Source organism: Electrona antarctica (genome assembly GCF_951216825.1).
Source record: "Electrona antarctica genome assembly, chromosome: 17".
In the NCBI taxonomy this organism is placed as follows: domain Eukaryota; kingdom Metazoa; phylum Chordata; class Actinopteri; order Myctophiformes; family Myctophidae; genus Electrona; species Electrona antarctica.
This window is the reverse complement of record NC_136798.1, coordinates 31,171,714-31,197,795: the sequence shown is the minus strand read 5'-3', so window position 1 is coordinate 31,197,795 and position 26,082 is coordinate 31,171,714. Positions and strand designations below refer to the sequence as shown.

Sequence of the window (26,082 nt, the reverse complement as noted above, 5' to 3'; positions counted from 1 at the left end):
CTTCGTTCACATCAGGATAATGATCATTAGACTCAATAACCCACCTATATCACTGAATCCCTCACCAGTTTGAATAAATGTGGAATTGTGGACAGCACTTTTTTATGGCCTGCCAAAGAAAACAACTGACAGATTACAACTTGTTGGCAGCCAGCTTTCTGCTTCTATGGCCCGACGGCTGGAAATAAACTCCCATTACACCTAAAACAGGAAGCCTATGTAGATAGCTTTAAAGCACAACTCAAGACCTATTTATTTTTTAATATTTAATTTTAAATTAATTATCTCAGACTTATGTGCCAATGTTGCCACCCTTGCCTAAGGTTGCCTACCCCACGAGGGAAAAAAGCAGACAAAGTATGACTAATATACAAAAAATGACAGTAATAAAATGGTAATAACATGGCTGACACACACACACAAACAGTGAAGTCTATTGGGCTCACTATCTGTCTATATAGGCCTAGTTCAGTCCCACTGGGTCAAGCAAGATTAGGATTAGCTGCAGACGATAATTGCCTGAACATATGGACATGGAACCAATGGTTTACTACAAGGATGGCTAGATAGTAGTAGGCCTATACATACACAAGCTGGGACTAAATGGGGGTAAGATTCTATCTATAGCCTATATAGTTGCTGACTAATATGTAAACATATTACATTTACATGACTATATTGAATGCTAAAGGCCTTACACTACTACTGTATATCATATATGGTCTACACATGTTCTCATAGTCATGTGTGTGATTGTGTGTGGTAGACTGAATGTTGCATCATCCTTTCCTGCTATATATCACCTCTCATGCCATCCCACTCACTCACTCACTCACACGCACGCTGCATGCACGCGCATGACATGACACGGCGCCCGGGAAATGGTACAACCCTCTTTGTTTCTGCTCTGCTATTGGTCGTGTCATCGTCGGAAGGGGAAAGAGAGAGAGGGGGGGGGGGGGGGGGTGTAGAGTCTGTAGACTGGGTGTAGAGAGAGAAAGAAGAGGGAGGGGGAGAGAGGGAGAGATAGCTCACACAAAAGCCGCGTTGCCTGAGAGATATAGGCTAGACAGCATGCCATGCGCGACTACATGAGGAAGCTTGGTCCAGGAGAGAATAAGGTGAACTAGGTGACTAGATCCAGCAGAATATGGCCATTATGCAATATTCATACAATTGAATCAATTGTATTGTATTGTTTTAATACCACTGTTACAACCAACATGCCCCGCGTTGTGCCGCGTACCGCTGCGGTCTGTGTTCCGTGACAGACACTGTGTGATCATTATCATAACGACATGAGGAAGCGTCCCTCCGGCTGCTTTGCATCAGATCAGCTCTCTGGTTCTCCTCTTTCCTGCCGCCGCGCTGATCGTCTCCACCAAGCCGCTCTCCGGCGCCCGGGAGGCGGCTTCATCCCCCTCCTCAACCCCGGTCCCCTCCTCCTCCTCCTCTGTCATCATGGTCGCTGGGGAGCTGGTCCAAGAAGAGCATCTGCGCGCTGACAGCAGCGCCGCTGCACCTGACGCGGACGACGCCGACGGCGCGCACATGACAGTAGGCCTATGCAAGAAGGTATTTAAATTAACACCCCGGGGGCGTCATTTTTGGGGCACCGCTATAGACTATAGTGTTCCACATTTAGCCTTAAATTCAGTTATTTTGTCCCCGCGACTCTGAATCGTTTTTGCAGATCATTAATGTGATTCCATCGCAACGATGCCCGTCCATCTAGGGGCTACATGCTTGTTATAATTTAGATAAGCCTTACCGTTTTATTGTGTAATTAATGCAACCATTCATTCATTAACCTGCACTTTCAATTAACGTGGCATCCCTATTTTGGGAATGTCGTTATCATGCAGGCAAACGTTTTCTCTTTTCGCCCACAAGCAAACAAACAAACTAACACACTATACACACATAATATTTGATGCTATGGGAAGTGAGAACTTATTTTTTTGCCTCCCCCTCTGGAGAAGCAGGAGGACGTTCTTGCACCTCCCGAAGCGGACGGTGACGGAACCACGTCGCCTGCCGAGCGGTACGCCGAGCTGCTGCCGCACAACGGATCCGCAGCGAGGGAGGATGACTCGGAGGATGCGATCCACCACCTGAGCGCTGCCGCCCGGCGGCATCAATATCTGGAGCAGGAGATCCCGCATCAGCCGGATGAGAAAGAGGCGATGCTGCCCAACGGAGGAGGAGGAGGAGGAGGGGGAGGTGATAGTGATAGAAAAGGTCTGGAGACCCGGCTGTACCGGCGTCGCTTCGCCGTGCTGGCGGTGTTCAGCCTGTACTCGCTGGTCAACGCGTTCCAGTGGATCCAGTACAGCATCATCACCAACGTCTTCACGCAGTACTACGGCGTGACCAGCGACAAGGTGCGTTGTGTTAGTTTAGTGATGTTGTTCAGTTGTTGTTGTCATTTTCCTCAATTTCCTCATCCCCATGCATGAGAGAATGAAGAATTGCAATGGTCATGACGCAGGAGCCTGGATAGCTTGGTTCTAGGTTCTAGAAAAAATAATATAAATATTTTGGAAAACGAATGGGTTTTCTGTGTGGCACCACAAAATGTCCGCCACTGCTATGCCCTTATTCCCCTAGTAATACTCAAATAAGAGGAACTAATGAATGAACAACAAAGTGACTATAAAACAGTCAAATGAATAACGAGACACATTGAACGTCCATCCCGACCATGCAGGTGGACTGGCTCTCCATCGTCTACATGGTGGCCTACATCCCGCTCATCTTCCCGGCCACGTGGCTGCTGGACTGCCGGGGCCTGCGGCTGACGGCGGTGCTGGGCGCCGGCCTCAACTGCCTGGGTGCCTGGCTCAAGTGTGCCAGTGTGGCGCCGGACCGCTTTGCCGTCACCATGGCGGCGCAGGTGGTCTGCTCCATGGCGCAGGTGTTCATCCTCGGCCTGCCGTCGCGCGTCGCCTCCGTGTGGTTCGGACCTAAGGAGGTGTCGACGGCGTGCGCCACGGCCGTGCTCGGGAATCAGGTACTACTACTACTAATAATAATAATAATGATGACGGTTGTTTGTGTTTATGGAGGTGACTGACAGACTGACACACTGTCAGTAGTGGAAAAAGTAGGCTACTCAAAATTTTGAGCGGTGCTAACCGCTCCAAGGAACAGTCGTGTGTGTATGTCAGTCTGTTTGGCGCACGGAATGTATTTTCTTTTTTACTTAAAGTAAAAGTATCAAAAAGGGGCGGCAGTGGCTCTGGCTATTTTCAAATATCCAAAGTTTAAAGTAGGTCTACCTCAAAATTGTAAAAACACACACACACACACACACACACACACACACACACACACACACACACACACACACACACACACACACACACACACACACACACACACACACACACACACACACACACACACACACACACACACACACACACACACACACACACACACACACACACACAGCTCCACTTAGAAAATGGCATCCCTATATGGCCATGTACAAGCTCACGAGCATCCAGCATGCAAGTAGGCCTATAACAATTGAACTCAGGGTCAAGAGTTCTGTAAATCACCAACTGTACCAGGATGAATCTAAGCAACATCAATACATAATATGTATTTGTAAATATGAAAATATTATATGGATACGTTTAGTCCCCACACAGGTTGTTTTTTGTGGGTTCTGGAAAAGCAGGAGGAACAGTATAGGAATGTAGCCAGTCTAGCCACTACATACAGTAGTATGTCTGTGTAGCCCCCAGCCAAGACCCAGCCCGCAACAGCCCTGCCAATCGGCCTCAGCCCTGCCAATCGGCCTCAGCCCTATTGGCACGACAGGTTGCGCGTTGGTCTGGCGAGTGGGAGGCCCGGGTTCAATCCCCGCTTCCGCGCAATGCTACAATCTGGCGTAGTCGGCAGGACGTGGAGTGTGATAAACCCCTTGAGGTATCATAAACCATCTCATCATAAACCATCTCATCTCGTTTTCAAGGGGGTCCGCATGCAATTAGACAAAATATTTAACAGACAATTCAAACAACATCAACCAGACAAAATAAACCTACAAACACATAGGCCTACATGAATCATTGCGCCATAGATCTGTTATAATGTACATTGTAGTGTAATAAACAGTAGTGGCCTAACTAAAGCCTGTGTAGAAGAAATAACACAATAGTTCATGAGTGACACACACAAGTCTCTTTATTCATCTCACTACTAGCCTACATCACTCAGTCTTGCACAGTTGCACTAAACATATTGTGTGTGTGTGTGTGTGTGTGTGTGTGTGTGTGTGTGTGTGTGTGTGTGTGTGTGTGTGTGTGTGTGTGTGTGTGCGCATGCGTCTCTAGCTGGGGTGCGCTATAGGTTTCCTGTTGCCTCCAGTGCTGGTCCCCAACACTCCAGAGGACCTGGACCTGATGGGAAGCAACATCAGCGTCATGTTCTACGGCACTGCCATCATCTCCTCTGTCCTCCTCTTACTCACTGTGATAGGTACGTCTGCCTGTTTCTCTGTCTTTGGGGCGGGCCACTCCTGGCTTTTGTCTTCGGTCTCATAAACAACAGTAACAACAAACAGCAACAACACTAACACACAATTATCTTCATCGCAAAAATGCAGGACAACAGTGGCAAATACATTAAAAACATGTGTGTGTGTGTGTGTGTGTGTGTGTGTGTGTGTGTGTGTGTGTGTGTGTGTGTGTGTGTGTGTGTGTGTGTGTGTGTGTGTGTTTGTTCACACATGCGTGTGTGTGTGTGCACGTGTGTGTGTGTGTATACGTGAATGTAATGCACATTGTGAAGGGGCAGAAAGGCTTTGGATAATGTATAATAAAAGCATCATCGCCATTTCGGCGCTGCCAGGCAGAAATGTCTTATCTCCATATTTAAACTTTTTGTCTTTGTTTTCATGAATTAACGCCCTACTTTGACTCTACAGTCATACATGAAAGCATCAAAAGTAGGTGTTTTTGAATTTGAATGCTGATAAGTAACATATGAGGTTTCTCCCAGACAGACATATGTTTTACGCCTCTCATTTTCTCCTCAATTGCACACACACACACACACACACACACACACACACACACACACACACACACACACACACACACACACACACACACACACACACACACACACACACACACACACACACACACACACACACACACACACACACACACACACACACACACACACACACACACACACAGTAAGCGTATAGCCATCTGCCATCAGTTAAGGTTAAGAACAGGCATACCTTCGTAGCCAAGAAAAGAAAGACAGTTGTGTGTGCGTGCATGCATGTTCATGTGTGTGCACCTGCACGTGTGCATGCATTGCACACACATTGAGAAACGTATACCAGGTGTGCCCACATCCAACTTCCCATGAATTGAAGGCTATGGCCTGGGAAATCGTATTCCTTTTTCACATACAGTTTGCATCTGTCCTCCTGGCTGAGTATGGGGAGTATATGGCTGGGCGTGGGCGATTTGGACAAAATCAAATACAAATATCACAATATGTTTTGACCAAATACGTCCTCAATATCAATATTTATTGCGTGCGTGCGTATTTATTATGACCAAGGTCATTAAATACCAACCACTTCCACATACCATCTCAGAGCTATGGTTATAGTTTCCAGCAACGTCTCGTCATAGAGAGCCCCCCCTCTCTGTGGTCTCTTTGCGTTTGTAGACTAAAGATTGAACGGAAAACTAATGGAAAGACGAGGCTTGCGCTCAAGGACAAGGACAAGCTATGAGGAAGAGAGCGTTATCTCCGCGAAAATCGGGGACATTATGGACACACATTTTCAGAGAAGAGATTTAACATTGACATTATGCACAGATATAACATAGATGTGCTTTAATAAGTAGGCCTTTAACCCATTCAGGCCTGACGTCGAAATTAAAAAAAAAAAGTTTTCTAAATCATGACAATTTTCGGAAAGATTTGAGGCACATTTTAACGATTTTTCAAAAATAGCAGACCTACAAGTTCATAGCGCGCCACTCGGTGGCGCGCTATGAGCTTGTAGATCTGCTATTTTTCAATAGCTAAATTATAACATAATGTTTAAAACGCTAACGCTAACGTGACATGGATGCGTTCCAGGTCTCAATGGATTAATAAGTAGTTATGGTGAAATAAAGCCCTACAAGCGTCATGTGATCCATGGCAAATGAATGACAGTGTTTCAAGATTCAACAACATTTATTATACAGAATAATGTGCCATCGTCCACAGTTCCAGTGTTACTGTGGGCCGTACATACAGCTGTCCCATGGCTGGATGGTTAATTTGCCTGGGGAAAAACAACAACATTGCTAATTCTGTAACTTAGTTATGAAACTTGTTAATAATGTATTCAATCAATCAAAAACTATCTTACCTCTACACAGATTGCTGTGTAACAAGTAACAACATCATGTTAATGTGGAACAGTACAGCTGGGCTAGCTAATGGTAGTTGGCATTGCTTTAGTTAGCAGAGGCAAAATAGCAGTTTCATGTAATTACGTACCTTTGTGAAAATGCCGTGAACAAACACGGCTGTGCTTGGATATTTTGTTGAACGATTCATATTTTGCGACGTCTCTTAAATTAAGTTAGCTCATTCATTTGAGGTCCTTTATGTTTCCTCCATGCTGGGATCCAGTCAATGCAGGAAAAAATGAGGCGTTCTTCTGTTATGACTTATGGAGCAAGTCTGCACTATTTTAAGTCAATAAAGTAGTATGTAATTATAATAGCATAGAAAAGTCACTGTTTACAAGAAGCACCATCATGGTCGCTCTAGCAAAGTGATTGATCCATGTCTGTCTAGCCCTCACTTGCCCCAAAATAGGGATCCGAGCGACCAAGTGACACATTTTAATCCCCATCATGAAGACATATGCCATGAGTTTGTGAATGTAAGTTTTTACTGCACCTATAACATTTCTTGTGTGCTGTTCTTTGTGTGGACATGAATACATTGTTAAAATGTGTGTGTGTGTGTGTGTGTGTGTGTGTGTGTGTGTGTGTGTGTGTGTGTGTGTGTGTGTGTGTGTGTGTGTGTGTGTGTGTGTGTGTGTGTGTGTGTGTGTGTGTGTGTGTGTGTCCAGTCATAAGGGACCGCCCCCCGCTGCCCCCCAGCCAGGCCCAGGCCGTGCTGCCAGACGGCCCTCAGGAGGACTACTCCTACAGACAGTCCATAGTCAACCTCTTCAGGAACAAGGCCTTCCTGCTGCTGCTCGTCAGCTACGGTAAGGACAGGACACAACCAGCTGGTGGAAAGTAACCAATTTAATTAATCTGAGCGCCCGCCATTGCCATAGATCTACGCCAATTGGTCTTTTTTATCGTGGTTATGATCGATCGAGTTAGTAATGCTACTTACATCAGCACTGGGTTGCTAGGTGATGATGTAAAAAGAATCGTCCATTTTGATCGCCGCGCGCATCCACACCCACTGTTTCTGTTCCTTTCTCTCGCCTTTATCTCGGATTCCTTGTCCCAGATGGCTTTTCTGGTCAAAGCAAGCTTTATTCGACGGCTCATATAGTAGTATCCAACGTAGCAATGGCTGCGGTAAGCCTTTGTGATCTCCGAGCCAGAGAAGAATATCCGACCCGTCACAACACACATCGTAATTATGTAACAAACGTTTATGGTTTTTGGCTCCTTCAAAATAAGGGTTGCACAGGAAAAATGCTGGCCAGTACGAGTTAATTAATTCATGAATCCTGTAAAATGTAACATTTTGAGGTACTTTTTATTTACTTTTGTGGAGTATTTCCGATTTCCAATACTTTTGCTTGTACTCCACTACATCTCGGATCCAAATTATGTACTTTTACTCCACTAGTATAACAGTTCTGAAGCTCCGAACTGGAAACCGTCGTCGTCGTCGTGAATCGCGGATCGGTCTTCCCATGTCACATTAAAACATTTAAAAATATATTATTGTTTTACTCTGAGTCTCGAGTATATGGCATATTCTATTAGTCTATTCTCGTCACTGCTACTACTTCTACAAGCAGAAGCTACTACTGTTGCTGAAGGCATTCTAAATTGTAATTCTTGCACGGTACCACCATTTTGCTGATGTGACTATTTATAGTATACAATGAACCCAGTGCACCTTTATGAAGGTCATTTGAATGACAAACGCATTATCATTATACTGTTATGACCTGCATGGGGGGATGTTACACCACACACACACATTCATTAAGTCATTGCACAGGAAACTTCAGGAGGAAGTTACAGTATACGCTGGGTGCTCACTGCTGGGCTAAAAAGCCTTCAGCTCAAAAAGACTGCAAAGCAGGTTAAAGATGTACTTATTTATTACAAAAATGACAATGTTTCAACACCGTTTCAGCAGAGCTCCCTCTTTTATTGTGCCTGTGTGTTGCTCAGGTTGTTGAAGTAGTTATACAGGTTCATGGGCATCCTTAATCCTGAAACCTGACGCATGCAAATTCAAAATGAGCTCAACAGACAAACGCATATAGTAGCCACCCAGCAAAAAGCACATTTCTTAATATTATGCCAGGGGTTTAGTACCTTAAGTAGTAGTAGCTTTAGCTTGTCAGTGCTGTATTACACTGTCAGTTCTGGGAATCAAACCACCCACCCTATGACTACTAAGTAAGCAGCCTTCCCAGGTTCAGGTTCAGGTTCAGGTTCATTTATTTGTTTGTCCCCGAGGGGCGATTTGTTGTACAGCAAGTGGTGCAAACAGTCTCAGAATCAAATATTGTACTTTTACTCCACTACTAATTATTTGAAAACTTGAGTTACTAGTTACTTTGTAGATTTGAAAATAGCAGATCTACAAGCTCACAACGCGTCACTTTGCAGCATGTGGTCTGCTATTTTCAAAGGATGTTTATACATTTTATAGTTATACATTGGGAAACTTGTGAAACGGGACCTTCTGCATAATGAGTACTTTTACTTTAGGTACTTTAGGTATATTTTGATGCAGTAGTACATTTTTAATAGCGAACTTGTACTTGTAACAGACTATTTCTACAATAATATATTATACAATAGGCTTTTAGTTAAGTAAACATACCCTTAGGGGCAATTCACACTATGGTCTATTGGTGTTGTGGTAGTGTGAATGATGCGTACCGTTCCCGGGAGCGGATCGCCCAACCGCCCCCGAGACCGCATGAGGGGCGGGTCTCAGGACTGTTGAAGTGTATTCAGATACGGATCGTTCCAATGTGAAGGCATACGTGCCAAAAGAAGGAAGTGGACTGTTTTTTTTTTTAGAACGTGACATGATCTCTAGTCGACGAGCCAAGCGTCAACAAAAAAAACACAGACGCTGCACGACGCGTAACACCAGCGCATTTCTCAACGCCGCCCGTCTCCTGTTGAATCTGCGTATACGCGCAGCACCGCAGTACGCGCTGATCTTATTCTGCGGACTACACGTGGCTCTTGGGCTTTGCTTGGCAGTTTCCAAAGTAAAACAAAATAATAATAATAATGCTAAAGTAGAATCCATAGCAAACTAATATCAAACACGACACTGGAGCACAGAACTGACTGACACAGTGAATAGCAGGCAGGCTGACAGTGAAGTAGTATAACGGCAAAGAGCCAAAGAGGCAATGCAATGCAGTGTGTCTGGATTTATTGGAGACAATGTCGCAGAGTTGATGGTCAGTGTCCGTGCGCACCAGCCATCAAGCACACCGCCATATGGAGGATCAAAGTGTGTTATGCAAACTTGTGTACCCGGGTGCGCTGTTGAATCTCGGGCAATGTGAATCATGGCCATCGGGGACCAGGCAACCGTATTCGGAAACGGTTCCAATGAAACGGATTCAGTCCCTCTCAGTGTGAATTGCCTATTAGCTTGTCAGTGCTGTTGCACACTGTCAAGTTCTAGGAATCAAACCACCCACCCTTTGACTACTAAGTCAAACCTACCAGCTGCAGTTTATATCCACATGACCGAGTACCTCGAGGTGCTCTGGGAATCCTCCAGTCCTGTTAAAAGCCTTGTCAAATTAATCCCGCTGTGTCGTTTTTCAGTCACTTCCATTCTTCTGTGTCGTTTTTCAGTCGCTTCCACTCTTCTGTTACGCTGTTTATGACTGCGTTTTTCCTGACTAGATAGGAGAGTCTGCTACTCTGCTGTGTCCTGCAGCCATTTGTTCCATTAGTTAGATTATATCTGAGCATTCAGTGTAACACAGACACACTGCACATGGGACCATGTCAGTCTGTCAGTGTTTTTTGGCAGCACATTTCATACGATAAACCAAGAACAGGAGTTGAACCTCCAACCCCTGGCGGTGCAATTGACTAGGGTTGGAACCAGAGGAACCGTTTGGTTCCATTTGTACACTCTCAGTGTTACACACCTGTACAGCGTCCATTTCAGGGGTCATCTCCATGCTAGCTTGTGGTGGACATTTTTTGTCAAAATGAGTGGACAATGGGCATGGTGGCACAGTTGGTAGTGCTGTCGCCTCACAGCTAGAAGGTCCTGGGTTTGATTCCCGCTCGGGACGCTGTGGGTGCTGGCGGCGTGTTTCCTCCTCCGCATCATCAGTGCCCCATACCCGAGGCGGGGGTTGGCGAAAGGGCCTTTCTGTGTGGAGTTTGCATGTTCTCCCCGTGTCCCCTAGGGTAGGTACCCTCACAAAAAACATGCAGTAATCCTGATCTCTAAACTGCCTGATGGAGGGGGAAAGGAACTGTTCCTTCCACACGCTACGTCCAACCAGGGAAACTCCCCCCCTGTCAGGTGTAAAGGAGCAACTTGGACACTCAGGCATGAAGGAAGCATGAGTTCAAGTCCGTTGCTCTCCCCATGTCCCCATATATGGGGACTAGGTTGGCGGAGGGTGTGTAGAGCCCAGGATCACATTAGATAATTGAAACAGGGGTGAAAAATGGGTTACAAAATCGTGGGATAAAAATTATTGAGTAAAAAAAAAAATGAGTGGACAATAATATTACCAGAAAAACATGAAGAGCTAGCCCTGAATGACCATAACAGGCCTGTAACTCCATTTGGTTCCAATTGTACATTCTCAGAGTTATGGGGGTCCTTGCAAATAAATCATTTGAGATCACTAGTACCATAGTGTCATAGTTAATAAGTGTCGTACACATTCTGAAGAAAACGTGACTTGACATTCAGTAATTGGGTCTTATGGTCAATTTACAATTTACAATTTAGGCATTTAGCAGACGCTCTTAATCCAGAGCGATTTACATTAAGCAAGAACAAAAAAGCATGGGAATACATCACATAAAAAAAAGCTAAGAACGTAACAGTGGAATATCTATATAATGAAACTATACATATAAACTATACACATATAATATACTATGGTCAAAATAATAGCATTATAATGGTGTGTACAATTTATTTTTAGACAAGACCAACTTTGCCACAGACACGTTTGTCCTTGTACAGACATATTGGTGACCCCATGTCCATTTGGAACCTCTATTTAGGAATTGTTAAGCAAATTCATTAGTTTTTGTATCACTGTTGTAGTATTATATGGATGAAATGAACCGATTTCTCCTTCTGTGTGTGTGTAGGTATAATGACTGGCTCATTCTACTCCGTATCGACTCTGCTCAACCAGATGATTATGGCTTGCTATCAGGTAAAGTAACAGTGTACAGTAGGCTAATGTATGTCTATATGTGTGTGTGTTGTGTGTGTTATCTTCTATTAGAAAACCGTGTGCTCAGCAGCAAGAAAACAGGACATAATGGGAGTGAGAGAGAAAGGGAAGCGAGAGGACTGGGACAGATGGGGAGTTATGGTTCAGGTTCAGGTTCAGGTTCAGGTTCAGGTTCAGGTTTATTTGTCATATGTATAAATACAAGTATAAATACAATGAAAATCATTTTGCTCAGAGCATTTTCAGTCTTACACACAGGACATAGACAAACATCTATAGTGCAAAGAAAAATACAAAAACACAGACAAAGTGCAAGTGGGTGACAAAACAGTGCAATACAGTTCAAGGTCAGCTGTTCAGCAGCCTGACTGCCTGGGGGAAGAAACTGTTACTGCTCTGGTAGCGTTTTTTGAAGGGAGTTGTTTGAACAGGGTATTTGCGGGATGGCTGGTGTCTTTGATGATGTTGTGGGCTTTTTTCATACAACGAGTGTTGTAGATGTTGTGGAGACTGGGTAGTTCTGTGTTACCGATGATTTTAGCTGCTGTTTTAACGGTCCTCTGCAACCTGTTGCGGTCCTGAGCGGTCGTGTTACCGTACCACACTGTGATACAGCCAGTTAAGACACTTTCAATTATACAGCGATAAAAGTTCACTAGTCCTTTTGTACTTAGGCCAAACTTTTTAAGGCGCCTCAGAAAGTACAGTCGCTGCTGCGCCTTCTTGAGGATGTACTCGGTGTTGAGTGACCATGTGAATGTGTCTGTGATGTGTATGCCCAGGAATTTAAAGTTATCAACTATGTCGACAGATGACCCTTTGATGGAAATGGGGGTGTGGATACCTTTGGACTTCCTGAAGTCTACAATGATTTCTTTGGTCTTATTGGTGTTAAGTGAGAGGTTGTTGTTATCGCACCATAGAGTTAGATCTTCTATCTCCCTCCTATAGGCCCTCTCATCACCGAGATGTAATAATAACTGGTAGAAACAAAATTCCTACGAAATGTTAAGTGTGCCTGCCGCTCACTAAGGCCATGTACACACATATCAGACGAACATGCTCTGTGCCGTCAGTGTTTCATGGCCGCCTCAATGCTTTTCCAATGGACGTGGTTTGACTTGAGCATGTTTGTCTGATATGTGTGTACAGGGAGGGTGCAACCTTGTGGGAGGTAGGGTCAAATAAATGAATATTGTGCAGGTAAATTGCAATTTCACCCACTTCCAGTGGTGGAATTGACAACTGTTGGACTCATGGTCTCTAGTGGCCCTCAAAAACTAAGAACACAAGGTAGAAAAGGGCAGGCGTGTCACCACCATTCACTGTGAGTACGTCGTGACACCCCCACTCTCACAGATTTCATCCCCCCCACTTTTGACCCGACTGACTTTTTTGTATATATGAAAGCCTATTGGCCCATTTAAGATTGATTGAACGGCGACTGTGCCATTTTTGTCTAGCCAAAGCATGCCTACCTGGGAATTTTGGCCGGTAATAGGCTAAAAATAGAATAGAAAATATAACGCCAAATTCGGCGCGCGGGCATTGCCCCCTCCCCACAGTCATCCCCCCCACCTTCAGATACCCTGTGACACCCTTGGAAAAGAGGGATTTGGATTAGGTAGGGAATGCGAGTCTGAAAAGGTGGATTTGAGTGTGGTTTTAAACGTGGCGAGGGTGGGGGCAGCTTTGATGCGAGTTCCATAAGGAGGGGAAGGGGGTCACAGAGAATGCCCAGTCACCCCAGGTCGTTGTCTTGGGGATGTGCATGTACACCTCTCAGAGACAGTTAAGGGGGTCCTTGCAAATAAAACACTCGTACTAGTTGGACTCCTACTATGCCATAGTGTCATAGTAAATATTCTGAAGAAAACCTTGACATTCAGTATTTGGGTCTATGATCAAAATAAGAACATTATAATGGTAAATAAAAATAAAATCTAGAATTTGCCATGAACAAGACCAAGTGTTTGCCACTGACACATTTGTCTGTGTACGGACATATGACCTCTGAGAGAGAGAGAGAGAGAGAGAGAGAGAGAGAGAGAGAGAGAGAGAGAGAGAGAGAGAGAGAGAGAGAGAGAGAGAGAGAGAGAGAGAGAGTAGTATAGAGAGAGAGAGAGAGAGAGAGAGAGAGAGAGAGAGAGAGAGAGTAGTATAGAGAGATGAAGGGAGGGAAGATGAAGCAGAAGCAATGAGGAGACATGACATGAGGCCATTGTCTGTGACTGAGTTCATTAGCTGCTTTCACGCATGCCTGCTACCCAGAACAACACTGTGTGTGTGTGTGCGCGCTGAAAGGATTAGGAAACACACACACACACACACACACACACACACACACACACACACACACACACACACACACACACACACACACACACACACACACACACACACACACACACACACACACACACACACACACACACACACACACACACACACACACACACACACACACACACACACACACACAGTATAAACCAGCAGCAGTAGGTCAAGAGTCCTGCATGTTTGGGTCACAGGGTCATCCATGTTTATGGGTCCCTTTACTTTTTGTTTCCTACATTTTGTTTTTAATTATTATTATTCCAAAACATTTTCACGTTGTGAGTTTGTAGATCTGCTATTTTCCACTAGTTTGGGTCCAGGGCAAACGTCTAATTTCTCTTTTTAGGTCTTGAGCTAAAATACGTGTGAGAACCACTGTTCTAAACCGTCCGGAAACATTTTTTCGTTTGTTTCATACACAGATTACAGACATGCAAATATGACTTTTATCCTTGACTCTTCCTCTGTTTCTGACTTTATCTATCGTGCTCTGTCTATAGTACATAGTATAGTATAGGTCCCCACACACCGAGCGCGTTTCTCCATCGGTTTTCCGAAAAAACGCGTCCAGTGTGCAACCACCTTTAGTGTCAATCATTGACATTTCTGCATTTGCATATCGTTGGTTCGTCTCGCCTCCGGTAATTGTGTGTTCACTTTTCAAAAGCGCATTATTGCCGTTTCTATGTACAGTAGGGTACATACAAACAGTACATTGGAATAAGACTAAGTATTAAAACACAAATATACAGTACACTCTCAAATCATATTGTTGATTTTTTTTAATTAAAAATGTCTTTTAACACTTAGACTGTGGCCGTAGGGCCACAATTGGTAAATAGCTTGCACGGGGCCCGAATTGGGGAGATTATACTCAAGTACCCCCGCTCGGAGGAGGCTCGCAGACCTCCATTGTAAGAAAAGGCTAATTTTAGCATGAGCTCACGCTAGCTATCTTTCTTGAGAAATGTTTATATTTCAATCGTGATCCGATGGAAATTCAGAAATCAGATCCGAACCTCGGATGTCTGATCAGCACAATGGACAGCGACGTAGTTTGAATAATGAGCCAGAGAAGATCCTAATTAATAACAGTATAGTCTACGCATGGGTGAGCATGTTCCGTGCCTGCGGGGGTGAGTAAGGTGTTGCCTAGAAACTGGGTCAGGTCAAAAAGTACCAAGTACCAAAAAGGTGCCATTTCAGATCCATATAAAGCGATATAAAACGTATACGTCAATCGCAGACAACAGATGGCTATTAAAAACGAATATATGGGCCTGGGCCGTGACTCAGCGGTCCGGGCACCTTGGCTGGTAATCCAGTCTGGCAGTGTGCTGCGGGTTCGACTCCCGATCCCGACGGCCTTTACTGCATGTCACCCCCCCATCTCTCTCCCCATTTCCTGTCAGCCTACTGTCTATCCCTCCATAAAAATTTTAAAATAAAGGCGAAAGCCACAAAAATGTTTTCAGCAGACGATGTGTTAAAAGTGAGAAAACAATGTTGTATATTAAGCTAATCATCTGGGCCGCACCACAATCATTTGGGGACCCCGCTTAGGGTCCCGACCCACAGGGTGAGAACCACTGTTCTATCTCTTCCAATTAAAATGTCAGATGACTTTAGCAGTCCCTCCCTCACCGGGCCTCTGTACAGTAAATCCCTGAAAACACACACACACACACGTACGCGCACACGCACGCACACACGCACGCACGCACGCACGCAGCGACATGTGACTGGCTTACATACCCTTCCATAAGTTGACCCTATGTGTTCTGACATATGGCTTCTTTATGGATAGATATGAGAGTTTACAAGAGCAAAAGCCCTGTGAATGTTCCCACACATACTGTACTGTGCTGTTATCACTACTGCTGATGTGGGGCTCTGGGTTCACACTGTACCAGAAGAATGAAAAGCTAGAGGTTGTGCAACATAAGCCAGCAATCACACTGAGACACCATATAGGCACCAGCAAAGCAGTTTTCCTATGGTGCACAGCGCAGCACACAGCCCGCCTGATGTGCACTCCCACTCTGAGCAGCTATACGTTTCGAGCGTGTGGATCTGCTACTTTTGATGTTTTGTGCAATCTGTGGGAACCCAAAGGCAAACAGGTGGGAGGAGGTCCGTTTGGTCCGCCCTCAGTCCTTGTCTTCCGTCGGGGCGCTCATGTTTTCATTCCACATTTAATCCCCAAAGTTCACACATTCCGAATGCCCCTGCCGACAGATTCAGTAGCACAGCTCGGACTCTCTTCTTGAGAGATTCGATTTTGTGTGACGTTGTAGTGTGATAAAGTAGGGCATTCATTTATGAATGAATAAATAAATAAATAAATAAATAGACCTCAATTCCCAACAGATCCCCAAACCTGTTGTTTTGGGGAGCACTGGTTTCAGTCCATTCAACCTCTCTCAAGCTCACTACCGCGTCATGGATGTGACCATTCTACAGGTCTGCTATTCTCGGCCATTCTCTGCTTTGAATTGCTATTATTGTTCACACACAACAGAAGCCAAGGATTATATGTTTCAAGAACGAGAGATCACGATAAAAAAACCCTAAGCATTCTTCCTCCACACTGGGAGAAGAACAGCATCTGAAAGTTTGATTGGATTTTTACACGGGAGTACTGCTGCATCTTATGAGCGGTGGGGGTTCTTTTGGTGCCAGCCTGCGTGCACATTACTGGTTCTTATCAGTGTGACGTCTGATAAAGGGTCTATAAGCATAACCATATGAGTGAGCGAACACACACACACACACGCACGCACGCACGCACGCACACACACACAGGCAGCTGTGCTTGAGTGCGGGTATAGAAGCCACCTGGGAATCAGAAGGTCACATGGTTCCTCCCCCAGCCCGTCCCAGTCTGTGTCGAGGTCAGTGTTTGCCAGATTTTACAAGAGGAACCAGGTCTATGGAAACAAGCCCAAAAGAAGCGTCTATTATAGGCCACGTGAGCACTCTATTCAGTCAGTCCTATTTTCATTGGACTGACTTTGTCTCCTCTGTCCACAGAACCAGGAGTTGAACGCAGGCCGTATCGGACTGACTCTGGTGGTAGCCGGGATGGTGGGCTCCATTATCTGTGGCCTATGGCTGGACTACACCAAGACATACAAGTACATAACACATTACATTACATTACATTACAGTCATTTAGCAGACGCTTTTATCCAAGCACACACACACACGGATACGCACGCACGCACGCGCACACACAACATGACTCTTGCACAGACACTCACTTCTACGCACACCTACAAGTGCACACATGGTTTTAGTTGCATACCGTTAGGTTGCCTAACACAAGGGTTCCCAAACCTTTCAGGCCATGACCACCCGAAATAATCATATTGGACTGCCCCCCAACCCCGGGAAAATAGCCGAACTACAAGCTCACAATGCCTCGTAGTGCGAGGCATTACAAAGGTCTTAAAAGTCATTACACGTCATCTGATATACCGGTAGTCATGTAACTTTAGAAATGTGCAGATACCCTGTATGCACTTATACTGAACTGTATGTTGGTTTGTTTATTGTTGACTGAAAACATTAAAGCTAATCGTCTGCGGACCCCCTCCCCCCAAATATTAATAATAATAATTGTATTTAATAAATAAATAGTTCCTGTTCCCGACCCCCAGTTTGGGAACCACTGACCTTTTCATACACTAACAATAGTCTATTTATTTTGCCCTTTGCTTCTACTAAGCCTGTGTTCCTGTGTTCTGGGTCTCCTCCACAGGATGACCACTCTGCTGGTGTACATCTTGTCCTTTCTGGGCATGCTGGTGTTCACCTTCACCCTGGACCTGGACAACATCTACCTGGTCTTCGCCACTGCCGGAGCGCTCGGGTAAGACTGACCTCTTACAAACCAAACTGTCTGTGAGTAGGACTGTATCCTGAGTTCAGAGAGAATCTAAAGCTGTAGTTTTATTGTGGAACATCTTGCTTCCGTTGACAATTGACATACGACATTTAATGTACTACATTTCTGGTGTGAGGTTACTAACATAAGTGTAAAGGCCCCCCCAAAAGGACCCAAGAAAATTAATCTGCTCAGATTCTCACACTTCCTGTACTCCCTGAGCCCAGTGTAAAACCTTTTAGGTTAAACACAGACTCCGTTAATGTCAGGGAGAATGTTGTACAGTAGTGCTTGTAATATGTTCAAACAACAGCTGCAGTGGCAGTTTACGGTTGCAATGTCGCTGTAAGCTTACAGTATATCTGCTATTTTTGAAAGATATTGAAAATATTTGGATAATTTAGAATAAGTTTGGGGGTACCTGGTACAAAACCTTTTCAGATGGGGTTAGTGGCCAAATATATATCAATTTGGGTGTTCTTTGACTTGAAAACCAACTAACTTGCCAACTAACACAAACATCATGGTGTGTTGCAGGTTCTTCATGACTGGCTACCTCCCTCTGGGCTTCGAGTTTGGAGTGGAGATCACCTACCCAGAGTCTGAAGGAACCTCCTCGGGTCTCCTCAACGCCTTCGCCCAGGTAACAGCCATGGTCAACCGCACCTGTGTGACTTCCTGACCTGTCACAATTCATTTGAACTATAAAATGCACCAAGTCTCTGTGTGTACGTCTGTAATCCACGTAACTCGAGAACCATTAGCGCCACCGACTTCAAATTCAAACACACACGTTCCACACCACCACAGGGAGTGCAGTGCCCGGTGTCGAGTCGGTCGGACACACGGTTGTCCAGAACCGCCACCCAAAAAGGCCTCTGCCCGGGCTCTGGACCGGGCCCCTGCTCATTGTCCATATATGGAGCTGGCCTGTTCAGATCTCACAACACTCCATATTTGAGCATGCCTGACACAGAACTCCATAAGCTGGCCTGTTCTGACATCCCAACACTCCATATTTGGGCAGGGCTGACACAGAACTCCATATATAGGAATAAAGGGACACAGAGAGACACATACAGAAATCTGACATCATTCTGACGTCGGGCATAAAAGGGACACAGACATAATATCTGGGTGGGGCAATGGGACATGCATCATTTCCAACTTGCATCATTCCAAGTAGGCCAGTGCCCAATGGGCACCGCCGTAGAGGCCCCACGGGCACCTCTCTAGTATTCATAATGGCAGAAACGGCAGAAACGCAACTAAATCGTTCATTGCAATTATTTGAGTGACAATCGTCAAGTAAAATGTCATAATCATGATGACAGCCCTAGTGACAGCAATTCCATCACATCCATTCCAGGAGATCCATTATGGATGCTACAGTTCATAAAACTGATCAACAAAAAACATATTTAGTTCTTATTTTAATTTAAATTGTTTAGCGCCAATTTGTTTAAAAACATTGATATAGTTGCAGGCCTGGATTCCATATCGTCTCTGTCGGATGAAAACATGTACAAATGACTTTTATACGTTACGTTTCACGATAAAACAAAATAAAAAACGTAACTAGTAGATCAACAAGCTCAAAGCACGTGCGTAACTTCCTGCCACGTTTCGAGCCTGTGGATCGGCTACTTTTTATACTTGTACAGTGTGACACTGCAGTATGATCAATTAGGGCGGTCATTTACGGGAATGACATACACACGATTGCTCTATGGTTCATACCCATTCTTACGTGTGTGTGTGTGTGTGTGTGTGTGTGTGTGCGTGTGTGCGTGCATGCGTGTGTGCGTGTGTGTGTGTGCGTGCGTGTACCCAGCTGTTTGGGATCATTTTCACACTGATCCAGGGCAGGCTGACGACAGAATACAGACCTTTGGCTGGAAACCTCTTCCTGTGTTCCTGGATATTCCTGGGAATATTACTCACAGGTACGGGTTGGGGGGCAGTGTTGATTTTGACGGCAAATTTTGAGTTAGTTGATCAAATGCTTTTGAAATGTTCATGGAAAATATTGCATAGCTCAAAAACATTGGTGTATAACTGTTTGACCTCAACATTTCAGCGTAATGTCAGCATAAAAAGTTAAAACTAACTTTTACAGCCTTAGAATGCCTGTGGAACCAGAACACATGACATGTAATGTCATCAGTGTTGACATTTGGATTTAGTTTAATCAAGTCATAATCTTGACTAAAATTCCATTTAGTTTCAGTCGTATTATAGTCATCTGAAATATTTTAGTTTCAGTCTAGTCGACTAAAATGTATTTTGGGGGTGCCTTGATGGCATCCTACTCCTAATGTATGAAAATAGCAGATCTAGAAACTCACAACGTGACACGTTACACCTGTTTCTCACTCACATTCCTGTGCTGTATGTTTTGTATGTTTCAGCCTTGATCAAATCGGAACTGAAAAGAAACAACGTCAACATAGGAGCAGAGAGCAATCACTTGAAGGCACGCACACACGCACACGCACACGCACACACACACACACACACACACACACACACACACACACACACACACACACACACACACACACACACACACACACACACACACACACACACATCCCTGTTGGAGTAGCGTTCATGAAAGTAATAGGCAAGGCCTAGTCTGACCTTCAGTTTGCTGTGTGTAAGCATCAAAGAACAGCAAAGCAAGACAAAATGGTGAGAGCAATCAACCAGTAATTAAACCCGCTTTCTGTGAGCATTAGCCATTCTACTTTCAGTAGCTCATCTAGCTGTTCTCGATGGCAGCACGGCTGGACTGAGTGTTGTTTGGATAGCGGAGTGAGAAAATCAATGAAAACAATGCGTACTGGACATGCTCCAGGGTGCTCTCAGCACCCAGCTCTTATAGCCTGCCAGCCAGTCAGCCAAATGTCATGGACACATACTTCACTGTACAAGGATGCCATGGACACATACTTCACTGTACAAGGATGCCATGGACACATACTTCACTATACAAGGATGCCATGGACACATACTTCACTATACAGGGATGTCACGGACACATACTTCACTATACAGGGATGTCACGGACACATACTTCACTATACAGGGATGTCACGGACACATACTTCACTATACAGGGATGTCACGGACACATACTTCACTATACAAGGATGTCACGGACACATACTTCCCTATACAAGGATGTCACGGACACATACTTCCCTATACAAGGATGTCACGGACACATACTTCCCTATACAAGGATGTCACGGACACATACTCACTATACAAGGATGTCACGGACACATACTTCACTATACAAGGATGTCACGGACACATACTTCACTGTACAAGGATGTCACGGACACATACTTCACTATACAAGGATGTCACGGACACATACTTCACTGTACAAGGATGTCACGGACACATACTTCACTATACAAGGATGTCACGGACACATACTTCACTATACAAGGATGTCACGGACACATACTTCACTATACAAGGATGTCACGGACACATACTTCACTATACAAGGATGTTACCTCAGCCAGTTACTGCAGCCAGTGGTATACACATGTTTTACTTAAGTAAAAGTATCGACATTGCACTGTGGAAATATGCCTGCACAGAATAGAATACAAAACTCTAATGCTGGCATTCAAAGCAACAAAAGGTATGGTATGGTATGGTACCCCCATATCTTGCACGTCTGATTGAACCCTACAAACCCTCCCGGGGCCGTGCACTCAGATCAGCCAAAACAATGTTTTAGTGCACCATGGTGATTTGGCCGTTCTTCGGCTATAGGGAGTCCAGCTCTCTACAAAGGGACTAGACTATTGGTTCAATCTCTTGTCCCATATATCCTAGCTTCTTTCTGGTTGGGAGTGCCAAGTGCCTGAAAGAGGTGCCCCTCAGACAAGGTTCCCTTCCAACCGAGTGCCCTTCAAGAATGCCAGCCTATTAAATCTCATGTCATCCCTCTGTGTCCTTAATGGCTCCCCCGTGAAGTGTCCTTAAGCTAACCCTTTCTGGGCCTGTGCGGTAGTGTAGCGGTATGGGCACCTAGGCTGCTAAGCCTGACAGCGTGTCGCGGGTTCGACTCCCGATCCCTACGACCTTTGCCACGTGTCACCCCTTATCTCCTCCCCATTTCCTGTACTCTATCCAATAAAGGCAGAAAAAGCCCAAAAATATATCTTAAAAAACTAACCCATTCTGATTGCTCTATATTACCTCCCAACCAATGGTTGCCTTGTTGCCTTGTTGTCTGTTTTGTGTTGACTGTGGCTTACTTAACCCCAGTAAAACTATGCATAAACCTAACCTTAACCCTAAACTTAACACTAGCCTTGACCTCACAGAAACTATGCCTAAACCTAACCTCAAAACTACGGCCACCCGGGCGAAACTCCAAAGAGAGAGGGAGTCTGGTAAATTAACTGATTAAGACCGAGGCAGATTCTACAAATGTCTTCTAAACCAGTAGTTCTCACACTTTCACCATTGTTCTAAAAAGTTCAAAAAGAGCAGATGTACAAGCTCGCAGTAACCACTGTACTCACAGTCACAAGGTAATGCATCAAATGGTAATCTAGTATCATAGGTAAACCAACATGTAATTTTCACTCCCATTCAATTTGTTTGGAAAGAAAGTTATACTTTTGGCCTGATGTGCTCATCTCTCTCTCCGTCTCTCTCCTTTGCCCTAGCTCCCTACTGAGTGTCCTGTGGAGTGTCCTTCTGAGAAGGAAACCAATGGAGTCAAGCTGGAACCTTCCTTCAGCTTCTCCCGTGAGACCTCTCTGTAAGCGCAAAGGATGTTACCGAGTGGATCACAGGAAACGAACCGAAAAAACAGTCGCTTCCTGCTGTCCTGGGACGCATGCTGTGCGAAATCCCCAAAGAGGGGCGCTTGATTTTCACAATGTCAAGCATCTGGGGGCTTCATTCTGATATGTGGAAGCTCTTAACACAAGCCCACGTAAAAAAAAACAAAAAAAACAAGCACACCAAAAGTATTTCACAGTCACAATGTCGGGTGGATTCTAAGCGGGTGGAGCAGGTCCCCTGACGGCATGGCACACAAGAGGTCGTATCTCCAAGCTTTCATCCGACAGGCTGTGGCTGACTTATACCTCCTGTGGTATAAGGGTTCAGTGCACAGTTCTTTTATCGCATGTTCCCAAACACCCGTGGAGTTGGAAGACAGTTCTTCTCAAATGGCTTGGTTGGTTGCTGTTGCATCAGGGGTTTGGTTTGTTAGCAAAGTACAGAAGCACAGTGAAACAAATAAGAGAAATGGCTCCACTGCACTTGTATTTGTATTGAGGTTAAATCACAATTACACTTTGGTATAGGTGCAAGACACATTTTGCCAATTACAAAAGCCTTTTGCTTAACTTTTAATTAGAAATATCAACTTCCTGTAGACATTATCAACGTTCCTTTACTATTTGAAAACTAAAATGTCTAAAACTAAATTACATTTCATTCATAAAACTATGACTAAAACAAACGAAAATTAAATTTGCTGTCAAAATCAACACTATAGGCTACTCAGAGCAATGTTGGCCTGAAAATTGGTTTCACAAAACGTCCCTGAGAGCCATGGATGACCCTTCATGAAAATAAGTAATAAGCAGAGTAAGGGAGGTAGAAGTGAACTCCTTTCTTCAGGACAAGAGTCTTCTTCTCTGTGTCTACACAGGAAAATCCTCAATTTGTGCAATATTGACTTAAATTAACACTGATTTGACTGTGTAGATGAGCCAGCAGTAATATTTAAAATTTCTTTAAATCTAACTCAACCCCCCACACCTTTTTTAAGACATATAAGTATCATGAATATCCTCTTTTTCCCCCCTAAGTTATACCCCAATTAGTTTTAACTTACTCTCTGAGCAGACTGCCACTTGCACTTCGTAGATGCGCACATGTATATATTTATTTCCTTTCGTGTCCTGTGGTTGGTTTATGAAGCCGTTACGTGTATACTCTTTGGTATTCATGGACTGTAACCCAATGCACCTCTGTCTGACCACATCTGGAAGTGATATGGATGGTAAAAATCTGATCATCAACATGTATACACTCTCAGAGTTACAGGCGTGTAAGGGTCCATTTAGAACCCCCTCAAGGGCCCCTAGACCCCGCTTTGAGAACCTCTGCAGTATGATATTAACTTGGTCAACATTCAGTGAAAATGGCACCTCAACGCACACCTCACGGTGTGACATGTTTGTGAGATTGCAGATCTGCTATTTTCTGTTGAAGAGATTTGGTGTAGAGGGGGGGGGGGACCAGGCCAAGTATAGAGCCCTGAGGGACTCCTGGTCAACTAAGTATATACTGTAGCTATGAGTGGTTAAACATGTCTCTTAATGTGATGCTGCGTCAAGTTATCATATGGAAAGATTGGTTAGTTCAAACTTTCAATTTTTTTTATCATAAATGTGATTGACTGCACACACCATATTCACAGTGGACATTGTTCTCTACTGTCATAAAAGTATGTTTTATATGTTTATTTATGTAATGTTAGCTACTTAGAAGTAGCTTAAAACATGAATTGTCTTATTATACACGTGTCGGTGCTAAAGTGGAGGGAAAAAAACAGGAATCTCACCTGTATCTAGCATAAAGAAATTACCCCAACAAATAAATCCAGCACCCATAAGTATGCACACTAAAGACAGTGGTTGCATTGACTGAGAGGATCTCCATTCACGTCCTAAACGGGGTGTAGCTCATTGGTAGTGCATGGCCAGCACTACCAATCTATCAAATCTACCTGACACTCTACAACACTGCCCCACAGAGGCAAATAACAGTAATGTTTTCTGTCCTTTTAAACGTCAAAGGTCCACAAAGCAGTGCTCTGTCTGTAGGCCTAGCCTGGTAAACCCTTCCCCCTTGAAAATGTTTGGTTTTCCAGGCTACTGTAGGCCAGGTGTAGGCAATCAATGCTGCGGTGTCAAGCTGTACTTAATGCAGCTGTGATTGTGCCCAGGGCAGCCTGCACATTTGTCACTGTTACTAATACACAAGTGGCCAGCATATTAAAACATCTTAGGAAGCCTATAGAAATAAATACTTTTGGTGAGTCATGATGACTCAGACAAACATTGAAGAATACTTTTAGTATTTAATTAAAATAAAATATGTAATTAATAGTAGCTTTTCTCTTCATGGCTTCTGTGTCTCCTATACAACAAGGACCAAACAGAATCTCTGTGCTCTTGATAGAGTATGGCGCACAATACAGACAACATGCACAATCGTATTTTCTACTACTTAATGTAAGAGCATCGATATAAGTTCATACCGTATAACAGTGATTCCCAAACTGGGGGTCGGGCCCCCAGGGGATCCCCCAAATTCCAGTTCCAATATTATTATTTTGTGGGGGTCAAGGTTGAGAAGAACCACTGTAATTTAGTATGGTGCACATCTGCACAATACAGACAACATGCTCAGATCGGTGAACCAATATTCTCCAGCGCAAGTCTCAGCCGCGACCCACCCCTCTAGACCAGAAAGCACGCTGGCTAGGCCAGGCTATTTTGGACATAATGAGGTTTCCACCCGACAGACGATATACGGCATAATCTATGCTAATACTACGATTCAATGGCAGTCTTAAATAGTACAATTGAGTCCAATCGTTTGGACTATGCACACATGTCAGCTTAGTATCGTATCGTAAAGGCAGCTGTTAACTCTGTTGCTAAACTGGGAATAAATGTATTAATGTGACACACATTCAAGTTCTCTAAATAGTCCTGTTTTAGTCGCATGTCTGTTAACAAATACAAATAAAAGCTTGTATCTTGGCATTAACTTCAATTTCTCTTGAAATGGGTACCAAAAGGGTACCAATTTAACCTTCAGCATATTATTATTTTAGTAGTGGTATGTCCATTGTTTACAATGGAGAGAGGGTTAATTTGTTCATGTATTTTTTAATTAGTTTATTTGTGTGCCAGTATGGATGTATTTGCACCAAATTCTAGTGCATAATTATTTATGATGAAATGTTTGTATGTCAGAACTAATGTCATGGTTTCCCTTCAGTTGATAATTTATTTTTGATCCATTTATGTGTGATTTTTTTATATACCGCTGTAAATGCATACTTTGTTAGCCCATGCATTCTTACTTTTTCAACCCTTTGTAAATGAAGAACTGAACACTT

The 26,082-nt window shown here is 44.1% G+C and overlaps 1 protein-coding gene across 2 annotated transcripts; it reads left to right on the top strand.

Moving 5' to 3' along the window:
* The first annotated feature begins 1,069 nt into the window (after positions 1-1,069).
* Positions 1,070-26,082, top strand: flvcr1 (FLVCR choline and heme transporter 1). 2 transcript variants are annotated; one of them, XM_079526925.1, is made up of 12 exons: positions 1,070-1,575; positions 1,983-2,384; positions 2,711-3,013; positions 4,347-4,491; positions 7,118-7,258; positions 11,580-11,647; positions 17,039-17,142; positions 17,769-17,879; positions 18,432-18,537; positions 19,729-19,840; positions 20,306-20,370; positions 22,598-26,082. In XM_079526925.1, the coding sequence occupies exons 1-12, from the start codon at positions 1,462-1,464 to the stop codon at positions 22,694-22,696; spliced, it is 1,770 nt and encodes a 589-aa protein (XP_079383051.1). In that variant the 5' UTR covers positions 1,070-1,461; the 3' UTR covers positions 22,697-26,082. The 2 variants fall into 2 exon arrangements, with proteins under 2 accessions (XP_079383051.1, XP_079383050.1); XM_079526924.1 differs by having other exon boundaries at positions 1,980-2,384.